General features: G+C 40.0%; 1 protein-coding gene across 3 annotated transcripts in view; it reads left to right on the top strand.

The window, feature by feature from the left end:
• Nucleotides 1–3,465: 3,465 nt before the first annotated feature.
• Nucleotides 3,466–23,609, top strand: part of LOC101851877 — a 39,604-nt gene continuing 19,460 nt past the window's right edge. For 2 of the 3 annotated variants that reach the window (XM_035970735.1, XM_005102152.3), the window contains exons 1-3: nucleotides 3,466–3,846; nucleotides 11,595–11,723; nucleotides 19,723–19,899. In XM_035970735.1, coding sequence (XP_035826628.1) covers nucleotides 3,694–3,846; nucleotides 11,595–11,723; nucleotides 19,723–19,899 — 459 coding nt within the window. In that variant the 5' untranslated portion in view covers nucleotides 3,466–3,693. Of the gene's footprint in view, nucleotides 3,847–11,473; nucleotides 11,724–19,722; nucleotides 19,900–23,609 lie in introns of all 3 variants that reach the window. The other variant, XM_035970736.1, reaches the window with a different exon arrangement.

Raw genomic sequence — 23,609 nt, 5'->3', positions numbered from 1 at the left:
CTAAACAAAATCAAACAGATAAATAAGGTTCGCTTTTATTTGTTTTGTTCTGTATTTGGTCTTGGATTCAGGTTACCTGGCTTTTTTTCTTTTTCTTTTGGGGGGTGGGGGGGGGGGGGGGTTCGGAACGAGTAACCAGCATCTTCTATGACATCGCCCATATCATACAACTTTTCAAGATTTAAACTTCTTTTGGACTGAAATTTACAAACCCAATGTCTGTGGAAAAGGATAATACACGTAGCTATAAAAATAAAGCACTTCGGCGCGTTTCATAAATATGGCTTCCTTAGAGGTTTCGTAATATCTAACTTTTTCATTTTCTTTTTATTCCAGGGGTCTCAAAACTCATGGGCCACAGTGTGACACAAAGCAGCTTGAGCCCCCAAGCCTAATAATAATAAACCTATCAGTTGCTTAATTGTCTCGGCCTTGAGCTATGCAAGATCGAGACCCCAGTGATATTCAGTTTAGAGTGGGAACTTCGCCGGGGCTTAAGGGACAAACCAATTAAATTTCATTCTCCCTGATGGAAGGAGCGCCTGATTGGACAGAGCTGTAATAATAAAAGTACGTACAGTAGTATATCTAGACACCCAGACTAATCAGATCACTTACCCCAGAAGTTTCATTTGGGTGTTCGTGGAGTTCTTTTGTTAGTTTTTTTTGGGTTTTTTTTTGGGGGGGGGGGGTTGGGGGGGTATTTTTAAAATTCGAAATAAAATCGGGATGCGTTATTATGTTTTGCCCCTAATGAAATTTTTATGAAATATTTGATTTTGATTTTAGATAGAAGAAACGCTTTGGTCAAGAAAGCTAGGTGGGGCTAAATAAGCTGCAAGCACCAGGGCGCCACTGCTCGAAAGGCGTCCAATATCGCTGATTTTGGAGAAATAATTATTGTCTCAAATCAACCATTAGGCCCCGCCCGAGCTCACGAGAGGGGGGGGGGGTGTTTGTTTGTAGATTTGTTTGCAATCAAGATGTAGAACATACCAATGAGAATGTTTTCTCACACTACAGAGTTGCGTAGGCCCTACATTTTTTATATATTTTTTTTTTGGTTAGTGTTTCACGGAGCTCGCAACTGCATAAGGTCATGTGAACTCCCAGAACACGCCAAACATTTTCAGTTGGTAGAAAATTTTGAATTTTGCCCGGGTGACGGCTGAAGCCTACTCTTGTCGATGTTAGACCACCAAGGGATCTTTAACGTGTGCAACTTGCACACCGGGACCTCCGAGATTTTCACCCTAGTCTGAGAAGGCTATGGTACAATTGTGCACACCTGCTATAAAAGCAGGCCTTATAAATTGAAATAATTCAAATTTGATCCGTGTGCACAAAATTCAAAACTGTTTCATTGCAACATGAATACGGTACCCTACTCGATGTTCACCCCTTTCGAGCCACTGTCATAATTAGCAGTCATAAGCACTGATTATATAAACTAACTATTGGATTGTCAGAGTCTACATAAAAACGTGAAGGGGGGGGGGAGGGGGGGGGTAAACTCCAAAAAATCTGTTTGTATTTTTCCCTCTACTTTTTACCTCTATATTCAGACCATGACAATATATTTCCTGACCACGAAAAGCTAGACAAAGACAATCAAATTTGAATCCAGATTACTAATACACACATGATTGCAGTAATTACTATTGTCATCTCTGCTTCTTGCCTAATTCTGTTTAAAGCCCTATATACATGTATATTATTCACATCTTAAGCTAAATTTATTGTTGAAAAATCTTTTCTAATTGCGTTTTGCCTAAAGTAGGAAGATGATTTAATGAGATATGTTCCCGATTATTTTTAGGGTGAACACACAATATGAATTTAGGAGTAATTATATTCGTCTTGTGGGAAAGATTTTCGTGTATGGCCTCATTTGACCGTATCTGACTCTGTCCCACTTTCAAACAAGACTCCTCCTCCTCTCTCCTGCTCCTTATCATCATCACCATCATCATCATCACAGACTAAGCAACCAGATGTACTAGTCCATGACTAAAAGCAACTATCTTTATTCAATATTTTTTATCAATGTCAATTCAGAAATAAAAGCTGTTACACACGGGCTTTGTCATATAATATGAATGGCCTTTGGATATACTAGAACTTGAACAGGCGCCCCGAGGAATTCTAGGGGACAATAGATTAACCTTAAATTATAACATGTTAAATATATAAATCTCAATAGTCTGTGTACAGAAAGGAGGGGGGGGGGGGGGGGGCAGCGCGCATAAAAGAGTTAAAACAGTTGAACAGTTATATTTTACAGTGCTACAAATTTAATGAGCAAGCTTTTCAAAGGTAGAAGCCACATTTCTCTCGGTATTTTTTGTTTGTTGTAGTTTTTTTGGTGTAATTTTTGAATTTGACATTCTCATTACTTCTCTGTTCTGAAATTCAAGATCACATTGTCAGTTCAATCTTTTTGAAAAAGTATGGTACACGTACCGAAACTTAGAAATTGTATACCACAAAAGCAAAAATAAAGTTTGTTTTTATTCTTTAAAAGAATTACACATTTCACTCTTGGGTCTCCACTGGCATACTCAGTTTAGCAACCATAAGAGCAGCTATTATCAATTAATTATACAATTATTTTCCACCTTAAGATGCACGAAAAGTTACTGCAATTCCTATTAACTACATTATGTATTTACACTCTACTGGAGCTATAAAAACCTTGAGAGAGAAGTGACCCACGTCATGTGTTTCCAATAAGTTGCCAAATATAATTATAAATGTATAGATCAATTTTCTCTCTATTCCGCTTTTGTTGTTGTACACTCCATAATTTCAAAGATGTGGAAGAGTGCGCCCGGCTAGTGAACGCCTCACTTGTTTACAATGGCATCTTAGAAGACGGACTTTCCCAAGATTAGATCTAAACGAAACTAATGAAAAACGGAAAATTAAACTACAGTGACTTTAGGCTCCCCAGTGAAACTGTGCACCCTTTAAATGATTTTGTACCCTCATTAATTTGGTCAAATTCGAAAGTTAAGTGGTTTCGAATTTTTAGGCTTCGAAATTGACGAACTTTCACAAATATGATAATGATATGTAGATAAAAGCGGCATCGGGTCCAGCTCGAAACAAATTCGTGATGAGGCAATGACCGCATGCTCTGCTTTTATTTTTTTAGACACTGACAGCACCAGGAAATACATAGGCTACTATACAATGTAGTCTATAGGCTACTAAATCTATACAGCTGTTCTGAGTGAAATTTTGTCCTGCCGTCCCGCAGATCTAATTTTAACTTGGCCTACATCATTTACACCCATAGAGTTACCCCCTTTTAATGTTTACACCTAGACGGTCATATAATCGCCTAGGTTTACACCTATCACACATTTTATAATTAGTAACTTACTAAATTTTACACCGTCGGTGTTCACTCATGTTTTTAAACGTTTTTGTCACGTGACTATGAACCTGATATTCATTGGATGAAAAATAGCTTGTGACAGGGTTTTTCTCGGCCATTAGAATCCCACAATGCACCATCCGGATAACGTAAGCTTGTCGAAATGTAACAGGAACAGGACACCTGGAACCGGACGAGAAGGAAAATACACGTACAATTTCAATTGTAAATCCAATTCTGTGTTGAACGTAAACATTGATAATGTTGTGACTTAGGTCTTCTTTGTCAGGAAATCGTAAACTATCGACACAATGCCGAGTGAAGCCGCTGAGAATTACAGGACTCCGCTGGAGGAACTGAAAATGAACAGCAAACCACAGATCAGCATGTTGACGATGTTGGCAGAGGACTATGAGCAGAACGCTAGTGAGATCGTCCGTGTGATTCAGGAGCAGATTCAGAAGGTTCAATTTTGTGTTTGTTGTTGTTGTTTAAAAAAATTAATTACGTTATGGTTTTGAAGGGGAACGACAGTATTTGATGTTAATTTCTATAATTCTAGATCTACTTCCATACCATGTGAGACCATGATTATTGATCATAATCTCATGACCTCTCCGCCCATTTTGTGTTCTCATTGAAGTAATTCAAGCTGAAAATTTTTGAATCATAATAAATAGAAATGTCATGGAATGTGTTTGTGTGCTTTTGCCTCTCTGTTCATCCTCTTTCAACTTAGATCTGTCAGTAGATCTAGGATCTAGATCTAGATTCTAGATCTAGATCTAGTAGCCAAGCTGGAGAAAAAGGGAGTGTATACAGACCCAGTAACCGGGAACAAAGTCACGAAGTATACAGAACCGGTAGGGGAAATCTTTTGTGATTTCAGAAAGTTTCAGCGCCCTCTTGGTTCATCAGGGAAGAACTTAGGTTCTTGTAGAATTCTGTGGTTCTTCTAGGTCTACGGCCTAGATCTAGATCTAGATCTAGGTCTTTATAAATCAAGACAGACCTAAATCATAGATCGAGTTTCGAGGCCTAGATCTAGATATATCTAAATGAAGATTGTGGATGTTTGTTCGATGAATGATAGTTTTTTCCTCCATTTTGGAGTTGGAGGAATCGATAAGACAATTTGATTCTTGGAGAAAAGAATAATGTCATAATAATTTCAACCGAGCAGTCATCCTTTCTATGTCTCTCTCCCCTCTTTTTCTGCCTCCCCCCCCCTTCTCTTTCTCTCTCTCTCTCTCTCTCTCTCTCTCTCTCTCTCTCTCTCTCTCTCTCTCTCTCTCTCTCTCTCTCTCTCTCGCTCACTCACTTTCTCTCTCTCTCTCTCGCTCGCTTTCTCTCTCTCTCTCTCTCTCTCTCTCTCTCTCTCTCTCTCTCTCTCTCTCTCTCTCTCTCTCTCTCTCTCTCTCTCTCTCTCTCTCTCTCTCTCTCTCTCTCTCTCACACACACACACGAACACACACATACTTTACCGGGTCTGGGTGCTGAAACTTTCCGAAATCACAAAAGATTTCCCCTGCCAGGTCTGTATACTTTGTGACTTTGTTACTCGGCTATCGGCTACCGGGTCTGTATACACTTCGACTTCAGGAGAAAGATGCTTTCAAAAATAGATAAAATAGTCTCAGTGTCAGGCCAGGCCTTGATATTCGGAATTATTGGCTTACTTCTAGATTATAATAAATATTCAGGCTACTGATTTAAAGTGCCCAATTGATTGCAGTAGGCAATAGACTCAATAGCTTTTCCCACCAGGTCTGTTCTCCTTAAGACAAGTGCTTTTGAAGCTTTTGTAATTGGGAGTGTATACAGACCCGGTAGGCTAACCGAGAACAAAGTCACGAAGTGTATAAACAGACCCGATAGGGGAAATCTTTTGTGATTTCGGAAAGTTTCAGCACCCTCTTGGCTCAGACTCAGGGTAGACTTAGGTTCTTCTAGATCTATGGTCTAGGTCTAGAACTAGACTGATAGACAGACAGATGTAGATCTAGTTTCGAGGCCTAAATCTAGATCTAAATGAAGATTGCTGATGTCTTTTTGATGAACGATCGTTTTTCCTCCGTTTTGGAGTTGGAGAAATCAATAAGGCTAAGACAATTTGAAGAAAAGATAAGATGGCTAGCCTTCTCTTTCTCTTTGTTTGTTTCTGTCTTTCTTTCTCCTCCACCTACTTTCTCACTCTATCTTTCTCTCGTTCCCTCCTGTCAACTGGGGCATGTATGTGATATTTGCTAGCTCTTCCCCCTGTTCTCTTCCCCCGTCTCTCTCTCTCTCCCTTTCCCCCTCCCCCTCCCCTTCCCCCTCCCCCTCCCTCCCTCCTTCCCCTGGTCTGGGCTCTGAAACTTTCTGAATTCACAAAAGATTTCCCCTACTGGGTCTGTATACTTTGTGATTTTGTTCCTGGTTTCCGTGTCAGTTTACACTTCGTTTGTAATTTTGTGGAATGCTGTCTCCTACTGTGGGATTAGAGAGGGGTTGTCAGTGTCAGCGGTTTCATCTAAGTAATGACATGTTGTAGCCTAGATGAAGTAAAGAGGACTTTGATTCTGTAACAGTCCCTTAATGTTAGTGGTGGGGAAACAGCAAGACTTCAGTACCTCTGAAAAAAAATTCAAGTTCCAGTCATGTTTGTTGGGGTAAATACTGGGTATGTTTGAACCAATTGTGAGAGAAAAGTTTTTTGGTGGTCAGGTCAGTTTATCATTTCTGTTTCATTTCAGTACGATATTACTTTGAAAACACGAGTCATTGAATTTTATGTATGTTTTGAATTGGCTGCACATAGGAGGTGTGAGATAGAATCTATATAATAATAATATAGTTTTTGTTTCTGATACGATAGAATCAAAAGTGGCCGCACTTTTTATAAGGCTATTATCATTTCAGCATATTTGTGACTACTCAAACCTGTGATGGAAACTCCAGTGTCAACCATCAGGATAGCAATTTTAAAAAATGTTTTAAGACATGTTGCTTTGAGACGGGTTAATAATTATTTTCTTAAAATTCATTTTTAGCGAATATTTCAAAGGAATTTGGGGGGGGGGTATGGGTTATTTTATTACTTTATTTAGATTTAGAGTCTGAAATAATATGAGCTTAATTTCTTTGTGATATCCATTAAAAGGATGTGTAATTAAAGAAGTTCAATTTTGCTTCCCAAATGACCAAATATGTTGTCAAAATAGCCATATGAAGAGTTTACCTTGACAGTTGTTTTTTTTTGGGTTTTTTTTGGTGAAAATGAGCAAAGTTAGTCTTGCTTCACTAATAATTTCTAAATGAAGCTCTAGTGAACTTTCGGAACAAGATTTTTTTCGTGTACAGTAGTCTCTGCCTAAGGTTCAGGTGCTTCGGGCCAGGAAAATGCGAGATCTTAGCCGACGCATCAAGGGAAGAATCCACGGTTACCCATGTTCGACCATAACCCGCAAAATGGTCTCCCTTTACCATAAAACAAGCTGACCTGACCCGTGCGTGGGTTTAAGACTTTTGGGTGATGAAGAGTGGTCAACCTTGATAATTAATCAATCACAGTAGCATGAGACATGTCATTTTCACTTATTATCCTATCGTGAGTCTGAAGATCTACACTTAAATGCTCCTCCCATTTACATGTCCCAAATTTACAGCTTTCCATCTGTGAACGAGTTCCCCCGTCTTTGTCGTGACACACCGATTTGTTTTAAACTTTGACCTCACCAATTAAAATTCAACCTGTCTCGCAAATTCCTGGTACAATTGTCAGAGAAGTTAAAGTATAATGTAAGTTTATGAGAACTCTAAATGCGAGGGTGATTTTTGGGGGAAACAAACGCGTCGGCGAGTTCACACTTTGGTGTGATACCATCTTTGGCAAATATTGCTCCGTTTCGAGATGTACAACGGAGACATGAGATCACATTCATGAGAGTGACTTATCTATGACGGAACGGGCACTTTAACTCTCTAATATTTTCACTCTTGGTTGATCTGCGGTTCCAGCGCGGGATTTTGCTTGAGAGTAAACTATGATCTAAAAAAACCCAGATTTTAGGTAGACCTTCAGAGCGGGATCTCAGGGGGTGACTTTAGAGCAGTGATAATTTTCTTAAAACACCAGGATCTTATGCGAACCAGGATTGTAAACGGTGGGATCTTAGGTGGAGAGTGTACTGTAGTATGTTTTGTTGTCATGATAAAGTTTTAATTTTCAGCAGATCCTGTGGACCATTGAAGATACAGTACTTTTGGTGGAACCTGTCAGCTTCATCATTACATTAGTCCCAAGCATTTTTTAATTTACTTATATTGCATTTGATCATAATATGAAAAGGGGAAATTTATCCTCTGTATGTTATAACTTCATTCTATTTCAGCATGTTTACTGAGTCTATCAGATGAAGATAATAAATTTATCAGACTCACATGGTTTTATGTTTTTAAATGGATATAAGTTGTATTTATGTGTTGTTCCTGTCTTTTTGTTGCTCTGTTCTTAGTTTTTTGTTGCATGTAGTGTCAAAAATTGAAGTTTGCAATATCTGCATTAACAACTGGAAATCAGTTCACTGTCAAAGACATCTGTGCTGTAGTTGTAGAAAATGAGGTGATAATATATTGCTAGTGGAAATAACTTGTTTAGAATACGAATATATATAATATATTGTCAGATCTGTTCCAAGCATTTCGGCTGCTGTCTGTGGTGTGGTGGAATATTTTTAAAAAATGTTGCTGCGTGCTTCTAGTTGTCCTTAAATCCTATCATTTTAATTTTTAAAAATGTTTTTCTGAGAGCAGAGAGTATTTAAAAGACGGTGTGGAAATGAAACCTATGGTGAATCCAATCTGTCAAATATTTGGATGTTCTCCATTTTTTCTTTTAGCTTTTGTTTCTATGAAAAGGCTTAGGGGGTAACTGACTGTATGGTCTTTATGATGTCATGGCTCACAGCACAGTTGATTTTAAAAAAAGATGTGGCTGTTTAATCTGATAACTTTGAGTCATCCCTTGCCTGACAGGCAGCCACTTGCCTTTTTGAAGATACTCTTGATATTTAGCCTGCACTCTTTTTGATTGTAAAAACCACATGACATATTGTGCGAATCTTCTACATAGGACCATGGACATTTTTTCGCTCCATTCTACCCATCCTGGGGGGGGGGGGGAATGTAGACAAAAAAAACCCCAGGCATTGGTGGGGATCGAACTCTGCAGGCTGACGGGCTAGTACTGTACATGTTGAGCTTCAAGAAGCATGTTTAACAAAGTTTTCTTTTATGTTACATTGTTACTGTTACTGCTCCCTTTCTTAGGATGCAGCTCATTTTATGGAACTATGGCACAGATGTTGTGACCGGCAACTTAACCAGAATATATAAGATCCCTTGACTTCAATAACATCAAGTCCTAGGTGTGGGATGTGATAGTTGAACTTAAACAACAAAGTTCGTGCCTGACATGGACTTCACTGTTGAAGTACCTTGACTAGATACAGGAGCCATGTGATGACTGGATGCCATCTATGAACTGTTAGTGTTGCACATAGAGCGGCTTGCTACAACTAAGGTCTTGTGTCCACCTGAATTACATGACAGTAGGAAGTTTGGGGGAAAGTTTCAAGGTTTGAAAAAGTGGACGGATTTCTTGTGTTTTGCCAAGACACTTAGAGAGAAACCATTGCGAGGTCAGTGAATATGTTGGATGGGAAATGGTCTTAATAAATGGTGTGTTCTTTTGAATGCTCCCCCTCTATTTGCAGTCAAAGCATGATCCTGTCAGTCAAAAGTGTTTAAGTAGGTGCAATTTCGGTGCCTTATTTTGAGGCTCCGTTCTCTGTTTTGATTGCGTTTTTGTCTGGTGACTTTTTGGGAGGAAATAATCCTATCAACACAAGAGGGTTGACGGCACCTATAAAGTTTATAATTTGGAAATGTGTCATGTGACTTTAGGGTACACAAGGCCTTAGTTACACGTTGCATCCAGTGTCTAAGAGTTCTTCATGGAATGTCCACCTGAAGGGTCATCAAATCTGCTCCAATGCTAGCAGTACTCCAGCAGATTACTTATAGCCTGATGAAGACAATGCAAATTGAATACTGTGGCAACTTTAGTCTTTGCGTATAACAGGAATATGCTATAATTTTTTAAAGAGTTTTTCTTCTTTTTCGACTTTTGGGACTGGGACAATGACAAGAGGCTGGTCAAGATTGTCCAGAAATTTCAAATGAAAATTCTATTGTCTCCTCTTTGAAAAAACAACCCAACACTTTGAAGTATTAGCTTGTCAATATTCTCAAAAGTTATGCATTCTTTTTGTTTAATTTTAAGCATCACCAATTCGGAACACTCTTTAAAAAACGCTGACGTTCAAGTGTATCATAGTCAATTATAAAAGGATTTGAAGAAATGCTTTGGACACAAGTGGCTGCACAAATTGTTGAAAGCTCGGATCTCAAAGCTTAATTGTATTATTAGAATGGGGCTGCCACAATCCTCCTAAGAATAGGTTACTAAGCTTAGCATGCATCACTCAGATTTGACAGAATAAGAACACAGTTGAAATGACTTGAGTGGTGGAGTCTGTTGTTTTATCTGGTCAACAGATGCACAATAGTGATCTGCTGCACAGCTGATGCAACACCTTACATCAGTTTCCTTTTGCTCAATTCAGTTTTGCACAGATCATACTAATCTTTAGCAAAAGTCAGAAGGCAAAATTTTCATCTTACGCTTCTGTGAATTCAGTTTATCATTGAAATTAAATTTTCAAGGTTTTCTTGTTTCTGTACTAAGTACATAGATAGACTATAGTGTATAGGGAATATCTGTTGTTCAGTTAAATCTACAGCTGTAATTGCACAGCACTGTGAACAGGCCTGTGATTGAATGAATGTTTCTAACTGCGTGAACTTTCTGACAAGTCTGAGGAATGTGTGTTGAGCATAGAAACATTAAGAGCTGCCTGTAGCACAAGTATATGTCTTCTTCTTCTACTTCTTTTTCTTCGTCTTTTTCTTCTTCGTCTTCTTCTTCTTTGTGTTCTTCATCTTCTTTTTCTATGGACTCAAGGTCACCAGTTTCACAGTAAATTTTTTGGTTTAACCCACATGCTTCTTACTTCTCCATACAACGAACCCTTCTTCAAAGACATGTGGAGAGGGAAAATGGAGCCCAAGAAGCTTGTGAGAATGATGGTTGCAGTTAGCCATCATAACCCAAAGAATGTTGTTGCTCATCAGTCAGTCCTAGTTTTTGGAAATACTGCTGTGAATCGAACCCCAGATAACAAGAATGTTGCAACTTAATGGTATTCCTACACGTTAATGTTCCTGAGAGGAAATGACAAGTTACCACTGCATCCATTTTATTCCACTTGAGAAAAAAAAGAATGTTGTCACAGCTCTGTTTAGTGTGTTTACAGACACTGGCCCATCTTGATGAAACTAATTTTAGTGCTAAGGGCATCAAGTACAATTGATTATATAAAATGGAATGTATTTTACTGTCTTTTTCCTTGGAAGTTTGGCTACACTGAGGTTGGCAAGTTATGAGGAAAAGGATAAATCTATTGGGAAATGAAAGGCTTCCAAACTGATGGTTGTGCACATATTGTGACAGGAGATTGCTGGCGAAGAATGCTTTCAAACTACATCTTATCCTGTAATGATTTTCTTCTGCTATTTCTGTGTATCTTCTTGCTGTTCTGGTGGCACAGTAGGATCACAACCTGTACCTGATCCTCTTTTACTCCCTGAAAACTTAAGTAATCCAAAAAATACCCCGGAGAGTTTATTGGGCAAAGCACAACACTGCAGTCAGATTAGTGTGGACGTGAGCCAGTGGTGCTGAGGACTGGGTGTGTTGTATTGAGCTAACAGTCCAGGAAAGAAACCTTTGGGAGGTCAGTCGGAACAGGTAAGTTGTATCAAGAAGTCAGATCAGGTAAGATTTTGCCCTTTGAGATTGAACTTGTCCTTTCGATAGTAGAATAAATGTTCCTTTAACTCAGTACTTTGTAGTTGTGAGGATATACTTACCGTTGCAATCTCAAGACATGCTTTTATTTCTTTCCAGTTTTCTATTTCTCTTTTCAGTTTGAGGTTCTGAACAGTGTTACTTACGCTTGTGCCGGTATTGGATGAAAGCATATCTGGAGCCAGTTTCAAGACATTGCATTTCATTTGACATTTTTGTTTCTTTGCTATCGTTAAACAGGTCTCGGCTACCCGGAAGCTGCCCATTATGTATTTGGTTGACTCCATAATAAAGAACCTGCCCGGGACGTCGTACCCAATGATTTTTGCTAACCACATTGTTGACATATTTTGTGGAGTGTTTGAAGAGGTAGTCATCAATTTTGATTTTTTATCTTATATGTTTATAGTTATCCTTTTAGTTCTTAGTGTTTGCAAAAGATCTTTTGACTGAGGTTACATTGGTCCAGCATGCAGGGGTGGGGTGGCCAGTGTCGGTTCAGAAGTTCACTTGGGTTTTTTTGTTTTTTTTAACTAAGCAGACCTACTTACAAAATTCATTATATACATTATAATTTTAAAAATTTCGACATTCCGCTTATTTCGCTATGTAGGCCTACGTGCTGGACAAATTATTTAATCATTTCTCAGAGAAATCTTAACGTTTTTCATTCACAATTTTAAGAAAGGTGTTGCTGTGCTTCTGTTTTATGTAAGCTGTGGTAGGTGTTGATTATTTGTGTTTGTATCATGTAGAAATATTTCATGTCTGTGCTATGGAATCTTCAGTCTCTCAATTTACAAGTTGGTTTGAAAAGAAAAAAAAGAAAAAAATGGGAGATTGTGATTAGAGACATTCACTGATTCAATGTGTGTGATACCTATGCTTGTACAGGAAATCTTTGATAACACAAACTTCCCAGGACCACAGAATTTCTTTATGTTGAGCACATTCGTGGTGGTGGTAGGGAAGTTGCAATGCATAGAAAGTGGTAGCAGGAAGTTCATGTTATACGAAGCCTACTGTTCCTTCTTTTAAGCGAGTAGGTGGTTGGTAGGTGTTGTGGCATCGTTTGTTCCTTCTTTCCTGTCAAATATGTCTTCTTTCTCTCTCTCTCTTGTATTTTTGTAGGTGTTTTTACATCCCAATTGGACACAATTAAGATTATAATTTTAGGAGATGGGCTTCCAACACAACGTCCCAGTAGAAAGACAAGACTCTTGATAAAAATTCTCCTTACTTTGGAATAGAGCTCAGGTCTCCTTTGTGACAATGAACCGACCAACTGTTACACCATAGATCTTGGGTTCCTTATCTCTTGTCCGCCTTTTCTTTGTACCGTATGTTAATCTTCAGCCACACCTCTTAGGCACTTATATTGCCTAATTGTGTTACAAGTAAAACTTATATTGCCTACTTGTGTTACAAGTAAAACTTATTGCCTACTTGTGTTACAAGTAAAACTTATATTGCCTACTTGTGTTACAAGTAAAACTTACTGTACTAAAACTTTTTGACACACCGGTTCGCGTCTGTCTTGGGCCTGGGAAGAAACATATATTCGTTGAGAATTTATTTATTCGCGCAATATTCCTTTATTCCTTACATTTCTTTGATTCCAATTGTGTGTTCTGTGTTGTATAGATTAGTTCATGGGTTTTCAAATAAAAGATTTGTGTGTCTTGTTAGGTGTTTGATGCGGGTGGTTAGAGGGTGCCACTGGTAGGTCCTATTTCTTTTCCTTCACTTTGTCATGTTTGTCTGTCTTACTTTTTTCAAGCATTAGATGACAATTATTATCTGAATGTTCTTCTCTTTACTCAAACAAACGAACATTAGAATTTTAATAAAGGCTTGAGTTGCCATTTAATTAACACTTGGGAGTTAATGTTGAAGGAAATAATTGCAGCCGCCGCCACTCTTTCCAGTTGTTGCAGAAACCTACACTACTACACCCAGAGATTCTTTCCTTCCTTCCTTCCTTCCTTCCTTCCTTCCTTCCTTCCTTCCTTCCTTCCTTCCTTCCTTCCTTCCTTCCTTCCTTCCTTCCTTCCTTCCTTCCTTCCTTCCTTCCTTCCTTCCTTCCTTCCTTCCTTCCTTCCTTCCTTCCTTCCTCCCTCCCTCCCTCCCTACCTCCCTCCCTCCCTCCCTCCCTCCCTAATACAAGTGGACCCTGTGCTCCACCTTCTAGCAAGTTCTAGGTCCCGGGAACCTGTTAGTTTGTCACACGTGATGCGTCACATAGCCCATCTGGTGAGAGATGTCTTGGGTCGATCCTCACACTGGCCCACATTGTGGTCTCTAGGGTTGTCGTCTTGCTACTTACTAGAGAATTCGAGGGCTGAAGGTTTAGAACTCTTTGGTAGTTGGGAAGTTCTTTTTTGTAAAAGAAAATTGACACATTTTGAGTTCTACACGAAAGGATCTCAACAAAAATGCTCATATGACCGTATGCAGTTGCGAGCGCCGTAAAACCTCTACTAAAATTAAAAAGAACATCTGTCGTCTTTATCTCTCCTCCTTCTATTTTGTTTGTTACTCTCTTGTAACACCTCCAATCTTCGGCACTTATATGAACTTATTGTGTTGCCAGTGCAGTAAAACTCTTTCAAAAACTAGAGAACTGACATTTTCCCGTGCATTCAATGTCTGATTCTGCGTCTATAGGTTTATATTTTCTTTAGTACTTAAATGATTGTCTTGAGAACTGAAGACAGGTTTAGTGAAGAATTTTTTTTGTTGTGGATAATTCACTACCAGTACACTTTTGAGCTTTTTGTTTTGTATTGCCGTTGAGAAGCATAATTTCAAATCTTGTTTAATTTTTTTGCTTTATGCAAGTGTTGTAGCTTTGGTGTCGTTTGTTTGTCCTGTATGTGTAGTGTATGATGGCACATTACTGTTTTGCATGTGCTACTTTCCTGGAAACTCCCTTATATGGAAAAGACCAGTTTTTAAAAAAATAACTGTACGCCAGTTTTTGCTTGAAATGAATCCAGTTGGATAACGTGGAAAGCCAAATGTAGAGAGAGTGTTGACAGTAGCTGACTATTTTATGAAAAGTATCGGAGAACTGACAAAACTTGGAAACTACCGTATGTGTGCTTCCTGTGTGTTGCGTTTCTAAAACGAAACTCCCTTTTGAGCAGACAAACCGTAGGAAATCTGTGACTGAGCTTTCCGACTAAGCTTCAACTTAAATACAGCCCGGCTGGAGCTTTGGATATTGTCAATGCCTTTTTATCTTCGATGAAGTTGAAAAATTTTCAATGTTGTATGGGCTGTGCTGCGAATTGTGCTCACCGCTGTGTGCAACTGTCTGATTGGAGTGGCACTGCTCCCCATCTCTCGCTTGATTGTCGAAAGCAATCTTGGGTCTTTTTGTGTTTTTTTCCTATCGCATACAGTTAGGCTGTTCTTCTTCTCTCTCTCGTGTCGTGCCTTTTGTGTCCCGGCGGTGGGCCGGTGTGAGCTTGTTCATGCAGTTACTGTTTGTTGAAAAATGTACTGCTTTTGTTCTTCTCTTGTCCCCTACATGCAAGTGTAGAGTGAAAGAAGTTTGTAGAGCTCTGTCTCGCTCCCACCTTATGTTTCAACTCTGGTACATGTTATGTTAAATCTAGTAAAACAGCGATAACACCAACTTCATGGGATCAGAGAGTTTGTCGGTGTTTAGTGAAGTTGCTTTTGTTTAAAATAAAGAGGAAAAAGAAACCAGCAGGGATTTGGAATCTTTTCCTTTTACAGCAACCGGATTATGAAGCAAAAAAATTGACTCTCGTTTTGATCTATAGCAAGGGGAAAAGAAAATGAGGCGCAAATCCATGATCTATCAAAACATCATTCGACATTCGAACGGTTTTTCCATGCTTTGATGACCAAAATTGGGTCGATAGTGCCGTAAAACACCTAGATCTACTCAATCAATCTATCAGATCCATGCTTTGAATAGCAGTAAATCATGCAAAAATTGTGAATGTTGAATAGTAAAGTCAAATGGACACTGTTGAGTAGTATGCCTAAAGTCAGATGGGTACAGCTTTACTGGCTAGGTGTTTGATGCACACCTGTGCCAGAGTTTTTATAAAGTATCTTTTTTTTTGTTTTGCACAAGGGCACAAATGTGTCCGTCAGTTGCTGAGAAATTTGAGATGATAGGTAGAAATTTACAAGATGTGAGAGAAGTGGGAAGCAGCAGTTGTAGCCTGTGGGTTGCTGCATCTTTGATTTGAGAGAAGTTCAGACACTGGACTAGTCGTCTTTGTTCCCACCATCTTTGAGGGAAGTTCCAACACAGGACTAGTCACCTCTGTACACACCCATCTTTGAGGGAAGTTCCAACACGGGACTAGTCACCTCTGTACACACCATCTTTGAGGGAAGTTCCAACACAGGACTAGTCACCTCTGTACACACCATCTTTGAGGGAAGTTACCGGACTAGTCACCTCTGTACACACCATCTTTGAGGGAAGTTCCAACACTGGACTAGTCACCTTTGCACCCACTGTCTTTGAAGGAAGTTCAGACACTGAACTAGTCGTCTTTGTACCCACTATCTTTGAGGGAAGTTACCGGACAAGACACCTCTTTACCCACCATCTTTGAGAGAAGTTACCGGACAAGACACCTCTTTACCCACCATCTTTGAGGGAAGTTGCAACACTGGACTAGTCACTTCTGTACCCACCAGAAGGCCCTGGCAGAGAACAACACACACACTACACGGCTATTGGGTGACAACTAGCCGCACACAGATTTCTTACCATCACTTTCACAATATGTTTGTGTTTATGTGTGCTGTGTCATATTTCATTCCTTGTGTGCGTGTTCCGTGGCATCTAGATCTTAGCTTTATGTCTTGCCACTGCCGTCATTTTTAGTCTTTAGAATGTATTATTAGTGTTGTGTCCGCAACCAAAGTATTTTTTTTTCTGATGGGTATCAGAACAAAGAACGTGCATTGGTTTTAGAACAAATCGTAATCATATATATGGCGGCAACACAGGACTGAAACGCAAGCTTTCTGACTCATGGAGGAAGTCACAGAGGCTGGGACAGCTTTATCCCATGGTCTGCTGCTGTAGCACAGTTTGTAAACGTACACATACGTACTCGTCGGTTTGCTGCTGTCAGTGGTCATTAACTCGGCCAGGTTCAAATAGGATGCACGGTACCGAGAGAAGTTGAACTCCCCTACCCTGAACGCGACACATGCAATACTCTGTGGAGCCTGCTGTAGGTCTTTTGCTTTTGCTTTGAATTTGAACACGTGTGCATTGCCTTGTTGCAAGTTGTTTAGTGCGTTGACACGTACTGTGGGTTTTTTTTTGCTTGCAGTTCTTACTGCACTCAGCATCGGTAAAAAAAAAATTGCATTCAACAGTGAACACGCACAGGTCCAGAGGGTTGTGGTTGTCATGCATTGTCCCAAATTTTCTGCCTGGATCACTTTTTCTTCTCCGACTTCCAAAAATTGGTCATGTTGGGGGGGGGGGGGGGGGCAACATCAGGCCAACACAAAAGGCTGTGCACGCACAAGTCACTTTTAGTATAGTAGTATCACAAAGAAATGCCAGCAAATTTGACACTTTGCAGATCTTCTAACTTCAGGAGTTGCATATTTTTGTGTTGCACTATTTTGCCTGTTTGCTGTATGGTGTGGACACAGAGAGGTAGTTGCCAAACCTGGACTGACACGGTTGAGGGTTTGCAGATCTTCTAACTTCAGGAGTTGCATATTTTTGTGTTGCACTATTTTGCCTGTTTGCTGTATGGTGTGGACACAGAGAGGTAGTTGCCAAACCTGGACTGACACGGTTGAGGGTTTGACCAGGGGTCTTAAACTTGCCACCTGCAGCACCATGTTTTGTGGCCGTTGCTGGACATCAAAGTTATGTGTTGTTGCTGCCTTTGCGTTTTTCCCGCAAGCACCTTTTTGACGAGGTGTTTCCATGTATTTTTAGCACTTATTGCATGTTATGGGCTGCCAACATCAGGCCAACACAAAAGGCTGTGCACGCACAAGTCACTTTTAGTATAGTAGTATCACAAAGAAATGCCAGCAAATTTGACACTTTGCAGATCTTCTAACTTCAGGAGTTGCATATTTTTGTGTTGCACTATTTTGCCTGTTTGCTGTATGGTGTGGACACAGAGAGGTAGTTGCCAAACCTGGACTGACACGGTTGAGGGTTTGACCAGGGGTCTTAAACTTGCCACCTGCAGCACCATGTTTTGTGGCCGTTGCTGGACATCAAAGTTATGTGTTGTTGCTGCCTTTGCGTTTTTCCCGCAAGCACCTTTTTGACGAGGTGTTTCCATGTATTTTTAGCACTTATTGCATGTTATGGGCTGCCGTAGCTCAGGTTCATGACAGCTTCGAGTGGTGCTGTTGACAAGTTTTAAATTTGATTTCAAAAGTTGTACAGTCAAATAATTTAAATCGAAATATTGACCTAAACCAAGTCAGAACTGTGAATTTTTGTGAATGTTACCAACTTGTTTCACGCTCATGTAACCGTATGCTGTTGCGAGCGCCCTAAAACTCCTACTAAAAAAAAGTACAGTCAAAACTCGTTATACTATACTACCTACCTTGGGACGACCATCAATAAAGCTGGCGGTATAATGGGTTAGCACCGATGGCCATCTTGAATAGTGGTAAACTGTTGAAGACAAGCGACAAACTGACCAGTCTTACCTCATCTAGATCTCGTGGCCTACAGGTACGGTGTTCGCCTTTCATTCAATAGGTCCTGGGTTCGAAACCTGATTGCTGTCTTTCAGACATACCCCTGATCTTGGGGTAGAAGTCAGATTTAACATCTAGCCTTCTCGGATCAGGGTGAAAAATCTTGGTCACAAGTGCAAGTTGCCCTCGTTAAAGTTTCCCTGGTAGTTCAAAATCGATAAAGAATAGGCTTCGGCTGCCACCTGGGCAAAATTCAAAATTGCTTTCTACCACAGTGAAAATCCTTTTTAATGAAAGTTAATGTGTCCTTCGTGCTCATATGACCTTATAATGCAGTTACGAGCACCATAAGATATTTAAGACCGTGGATCTTCACAATTAAAGCCTCAGGGGTGCCCGCCAACCTTTTGGTTTTCAGTACCGTAATTTTAAGGCTGATGTCTGGCGATTTCTTTGAAGTTACTCCAGCAACTTAAAATTTTCATTCTAATTTTTAAAAAATATATTAGATTTTAGCCAGAGCCTAAAAATTACAGTATCTTGTTCATTATGGCGCAAATTAGGGACAGATAACGAGGCTTGACTGTACTTCTAAAAATACTTGAAAGCTTACCCCGGAGTTATAAAATAAGTGTGTGCTGGATTTTTATTGACCCTCCTGAACATTTGGAGCTAAACTGGGGAGGAGGAGAGAGATTAATTCTCCATGTTCAAAATAAACTACAGTATGTTGCGTCAGCTTACTTTAGAGCCAGCGTATTTGTAACGTCTGGCATTCCTTTGGTCTGTATGTGTCTCTGGCAAGTGAGTCGCTGAAGGGGTAATTGACAGAATAGTAGGGTACGGGTTGTTACAACTGCGTCCGTGAGTGGTTGGCGGGTCGTTTGGTGTTGCTTGCTTCTTCATTCCTATCAAACATCTACCGTCCTGATCTCTCCTCCTTTTTTGTGTTTGTTACTCTCTTGTAACACCGCTGTTCTTTGGCACTTGTATGACCTTATTGTGTTGCAAGTGCCGTAAAACTCTTACTAAAACACTAAACAACTGCGCCTGGTGTCATGAGTCAACTTTCTTTGCTCTGTTGCTTGTCACCGCCAGTAACTCGCGTGCTTTCTTGTCGTATCTCCATTTTTAGAAGCAGTGAAAACAGTTCATTACAGAAAGTGAGTTTAAGAAGAAGTCACATTTTCACTGTTTAAAAAAAATGGAGATACGACAAGAAAGCACTGAGGTCGCGAACTGTTGCCTTTCACCACCATTAGCTTTGTGCAGGCACCTGATGTCTGTACCTGGCTCTTATTGACTGTTTGAATTGTGGGATAGTGGACGAGTTGATGAGGAGCTGGTGGGTACACATGTGTACTGGTCTATCTTTTGCATCATTTACTGTTTAAAGTTCAGTAGATGTAATGTGCATGACTGATGAGTTCATCATAATGCTGGCAACTTTATAGTTGTCGGTTAAAAAAGAACTCTGACATTTTGCAAGTGTGGAGCAGACTTTGCTCTACAAACTTGTGTGTTCTCATCATTGAATCAATGTACCTTGTTCAATGTCCATACTTGAACTTGATGTACCGTTAGAGTCAAAACTAGTAATAAAAGTTTGGAGAGAGAAAAAGCACTGAATGTGACTGCAAGTATACAGCTTTGTGTGGCCTTTCCTGGATCACAGGTAGATGAGAAAACCAGAACGCAGCTGTACAAGCTGAGGCAGACGTGGGTAGACATCTTGCCCAGCAAACGACTTTATGCCTTAGACGTCAGAGTACAGACCATCGACCCCGCCTGGCCCGTCACCGCCAAGCCACCAGAGCAGGCTGTCATACATGTCAACCCCAAGTTTCTCAAGGTAATTTGTCTCAGGGTTCATTTTGTTTGTTCATATAATGTTAGGTGTTTGATAGCCAGTCTCCTGACCTCAAGTTTCTCAAGGTAATTTGTCTCGGGGTTCATTTTGTTTGTTCATATGTTAGGTGCGTGATTAGTCTCGAGACTGCGTGATTAGTTTCCAGACTATCATTAATGTCAGCCCCAAGTTTTTCAAAGTAATTTATTTACACAAGGCGCTTGATCTAGTCTTTATAAGCTATACTCTATAGGTGTCACTCCTGTGACCCGAGTACAGCGTTCATTTGCTGCTCAAATGAAATCTAGTCTTTCATTTTTTAACAAATCCTAGAGATTGTCTTTGCAGTTTCAAAGGGATTTTGTACTGTAGTGTTTCTGCGATTTACCAGTACTGGAATTTTTATACCAGAAACTATGCAACTTCTTTGCAAATAATTGTTTAACACTTGTAGCTGTGTGTAACATGTTGTAAATAACTTCTTAGTCATTGAGAGCACTTTGGAGGACTTACTGCTAGTTGAGTATGCAAACAGTACGTGGGGGGTAAGGAAGAATAGGGGATTTTTATATATTATATTTTTTTGCTTTCAAATGGCCCCAACAGTCAACAGGCTCTTAAATCTTTTGTGTGAGATCTTCAACCAATGATGCCTTTCTTTTTCAATAAATGTTGTTGCAATAAAATAAAATGTTTAGACTATTCTTGACTTGGTTCGACTTCCTCCTGTAGTTTGGTCTCTGTTTAAGTGTAATGTTGTTTATGTTAATTGATTACTTTGTTGCTAAAGTGAGCGTGTGTTCATGTCACTGACACTGTGCAACAGTCGCGCGACACACACGCGAGAGCCAACAGACACAAGCCGGTCAATGCCTTGGCCCAGTCTCCAGCCTCAGCCTGGCTCTATCTTTTACCACATTCACATACAACAGTCACATCTGGGGACATTGCCATTTTGTCTGGTTAATTTATAGTACGGTACAGTTGACATAGGATGTAGAGGGTTTTATTTCATGCTGGGGTTTATCATCAAACCAGCTGGGTGTTTGTTTTCAATTTCATGGTAAATTTGACTGTGGAAGGGAGTTTGAAGTGAAGTGTAACACATTTAAAAAAAATAATTTTAGTACCCCACCATTTTACTCTACTCTGAGCTGATGGCAAAATATTTTTGCTGCCTAAATATTTCTCACGAGCAGCCAGCTTTATGAAATGTCCACACAAGTAGCAGTTTTGGAGACTTGAGGCCAGATCCCTGGTTGTGTGGCCGCCTAAGTGTACACAGTGTGTCCTGGCCAGCCAGCAGCAGGTGTGAGGTCACTGTCTCTTCCCCTTCCTGCCAGTAAAGTACCATCAGAAAGTGTCAGGACATCCCCACCTTACAGTAGCTTAGCCTATGCGGTGTTAGATAGAATCATCAGGGACTTGCGGATAAAAGTCTGATTAGTGGACAGATTCCTGCCTCATCACAGAGGGTGACCTAATTATACTTAAACTTAATGTGTTGAAATAGCGTGGTTGGATGGGCCGAGTCATTGCTGGCCTATGGGTATTTTTTTCTTCAATCCCAGCATCTCTTCCTCTTTATACATATTTGTTAAATTCAAACGGTTATGGTGAGTTCAACTCAATGTATACACTTGTGGTGAAGTACTTTTTTAAACCTTTTTTGAGCATACCGGTATACGGGCAAACCTTGTACCTCTCCCCGTTGTACCGCCAGCCCGACTTACCAGCCACTAGGTTTTGCCTATGAACGAAAAGAATCCTCCATATAATTTATAAACACAGTATATACACCGTAACACTGCCATCCGCCAACTGTCTCTGTGGTACTGTCCTTATTAAACCACTTGTAAATTTATGCAGTTGTACCACCAGAAATACACAGTACACACTCGGCTACACATGGCACACGGCACATCCACTCGGTGGTTGCTTGACATTCCTTCACGCATACATGTCTCTACGAGCTAAGCCAATGTCCAAGTCAAACGCTTTTCGCAGATTTACTTCCTCCCCGCCCTTGTCTTGTAGATTTCAGGCGAAACAGATAACTACAATGATGTAGTGTATTGCAATCGAACACAATACAATGTGTCGTGTAGTTAGATTAGCTAGAAGAGTACATACAATTACAATGAAACATAACTTCGTTATTCAGCATCAAATTTCGCTCCTGACTTGAATTTGGCTGATTTTGAAAATGGTATTATTTTTAGGCCTTGGTCAATTATATTTTGTTATTTGTTTTGATGAGTTGATCTTTTTTTCTTCACATCTCTGACATCAACTCATCCGTACTGGACTATCGCTAATTCTCAATTGTACGAAAGACAAAGGATTGCTTGGAGAAATGGCCCAGTAGTCATCTGTTGCAGAAAGGAAGAAGTTCAATCTGGTGCAGATTCTCCATTTGCTGCTCTTCCTACAGGCGTCCTCAGTCCACACCCACTGTACCCGTAGATACTAGATAGATAGAACTTACCCTTCTTTAGTTTTGTTCTCCTTGTCTACATGATGTCTGTCTCCACACAGCACATGGCATCTGCGTTTTTTGACTACATCTGTACACATACGCATGATACATGACAAAACCATTGCCGGCCAATGGCAATGAAATTATTAAAACACTTGCTGCTACCGAAAGTGAAGTCGACGCGTGAAAGTTGAAGAAGAGGATTCTGTTTCTCTGAACTGACAAACATTGGTTTGAGAAAAGTACAGTACCGGTACAGTAAATCCCTGATATCAGTATCACAAACTGTATGGTACCAGAGAATTTCTTTTTGTCAAGCAGCCAGGGTGCTAATGAGAAGAGAATAAAAGGGGAGACGACTCCTTCCTTGCTGTAGAAGTCAAATGTTTGCTGCATAGCCTTGTGTAAACCTGTTTAGTCAACAAACAAACAACACCCCCGCGCCTCATTTTTGGGCTCAGCCTGGGATTGATGCCAAGAACGCACAGAATGAGGTTAAGGGGGGTTTCCCTGCCACTGTTCAATTTTACAACTTTAACAATTTTTTTTAGAAAAGTATTGGACGCGCATCATGAACATAGCTTCTTTAATATATGAAAATTTAAACAAACAGATTGGACGTTCACACACTGAACTAGGGATCTTTGTCAGCCTCTCAGTGTCTCGTCTGTCTGTCTGTTTTGCGAAACAACGCCACTCTCTCACCTCCGGTTGCGCTCAGGAACTCAGGAAGTGGGACAGAAAATGGGGAAACTGGATTCGGTCATGTGGATTAGCCTTCAACTGAACATATGGGTAGTGACAACGGTCGTCTTCGGTTTCAGTGACTAAAAAAAGAATAGAAAGTGGGACAGTTAGCTGGGAGGAGTGATCTACGACCCAAAATTTCTTCGTGTTAACCAGCTCTGCTGGAATTTTTTTACCATGTTTTAAGATTGCCACGCCTTGAATAAAGAGGGGGGAGGGGATGGGGGTTGAAATCATCTGGCATGAACAAGAATTTGATGTTACACGGCTTTGTGTTGAGTTGAGCAGTAATCCAGGTTCGGTTTGAGGTTTGATGCAGTCGGCTACGGATGAGTTGATGTCGTTGGGGGAGTGAAAAAAATGTCAACTCATCAGAAGTTCAACTTAAATGTCGGGATCACTAAATCAAGGGACATAACAAATTATTTTTCTTGGCTCATATTTGAAATTTTAGGCCCAATGTTGTAAAAATGAAACTGACAGAGCA

The sequence above is a fragment of the Aplysia californica genome, unplaced genomic scaffold (assembly GCF_000002075.1).
Source record: "Aplysia californica isolate F4 #8 unplaced genomic scaffold, AplCal3.0 scaffold00315, whole genome shotgun sequence".
NCBI classification, from domain to species: domain Eukaryota; kingdom Metazoa; phylum Mollusca; class Gastropoda; order Aplysiida; family Aplysiidae; genus Aplysia; species Aplysia californica.
The sequence above is the reverse complement of the archived record's forward strand: the minus strand, read 5'-3'. Positions and strand labels throughout refer to the sequence as shown.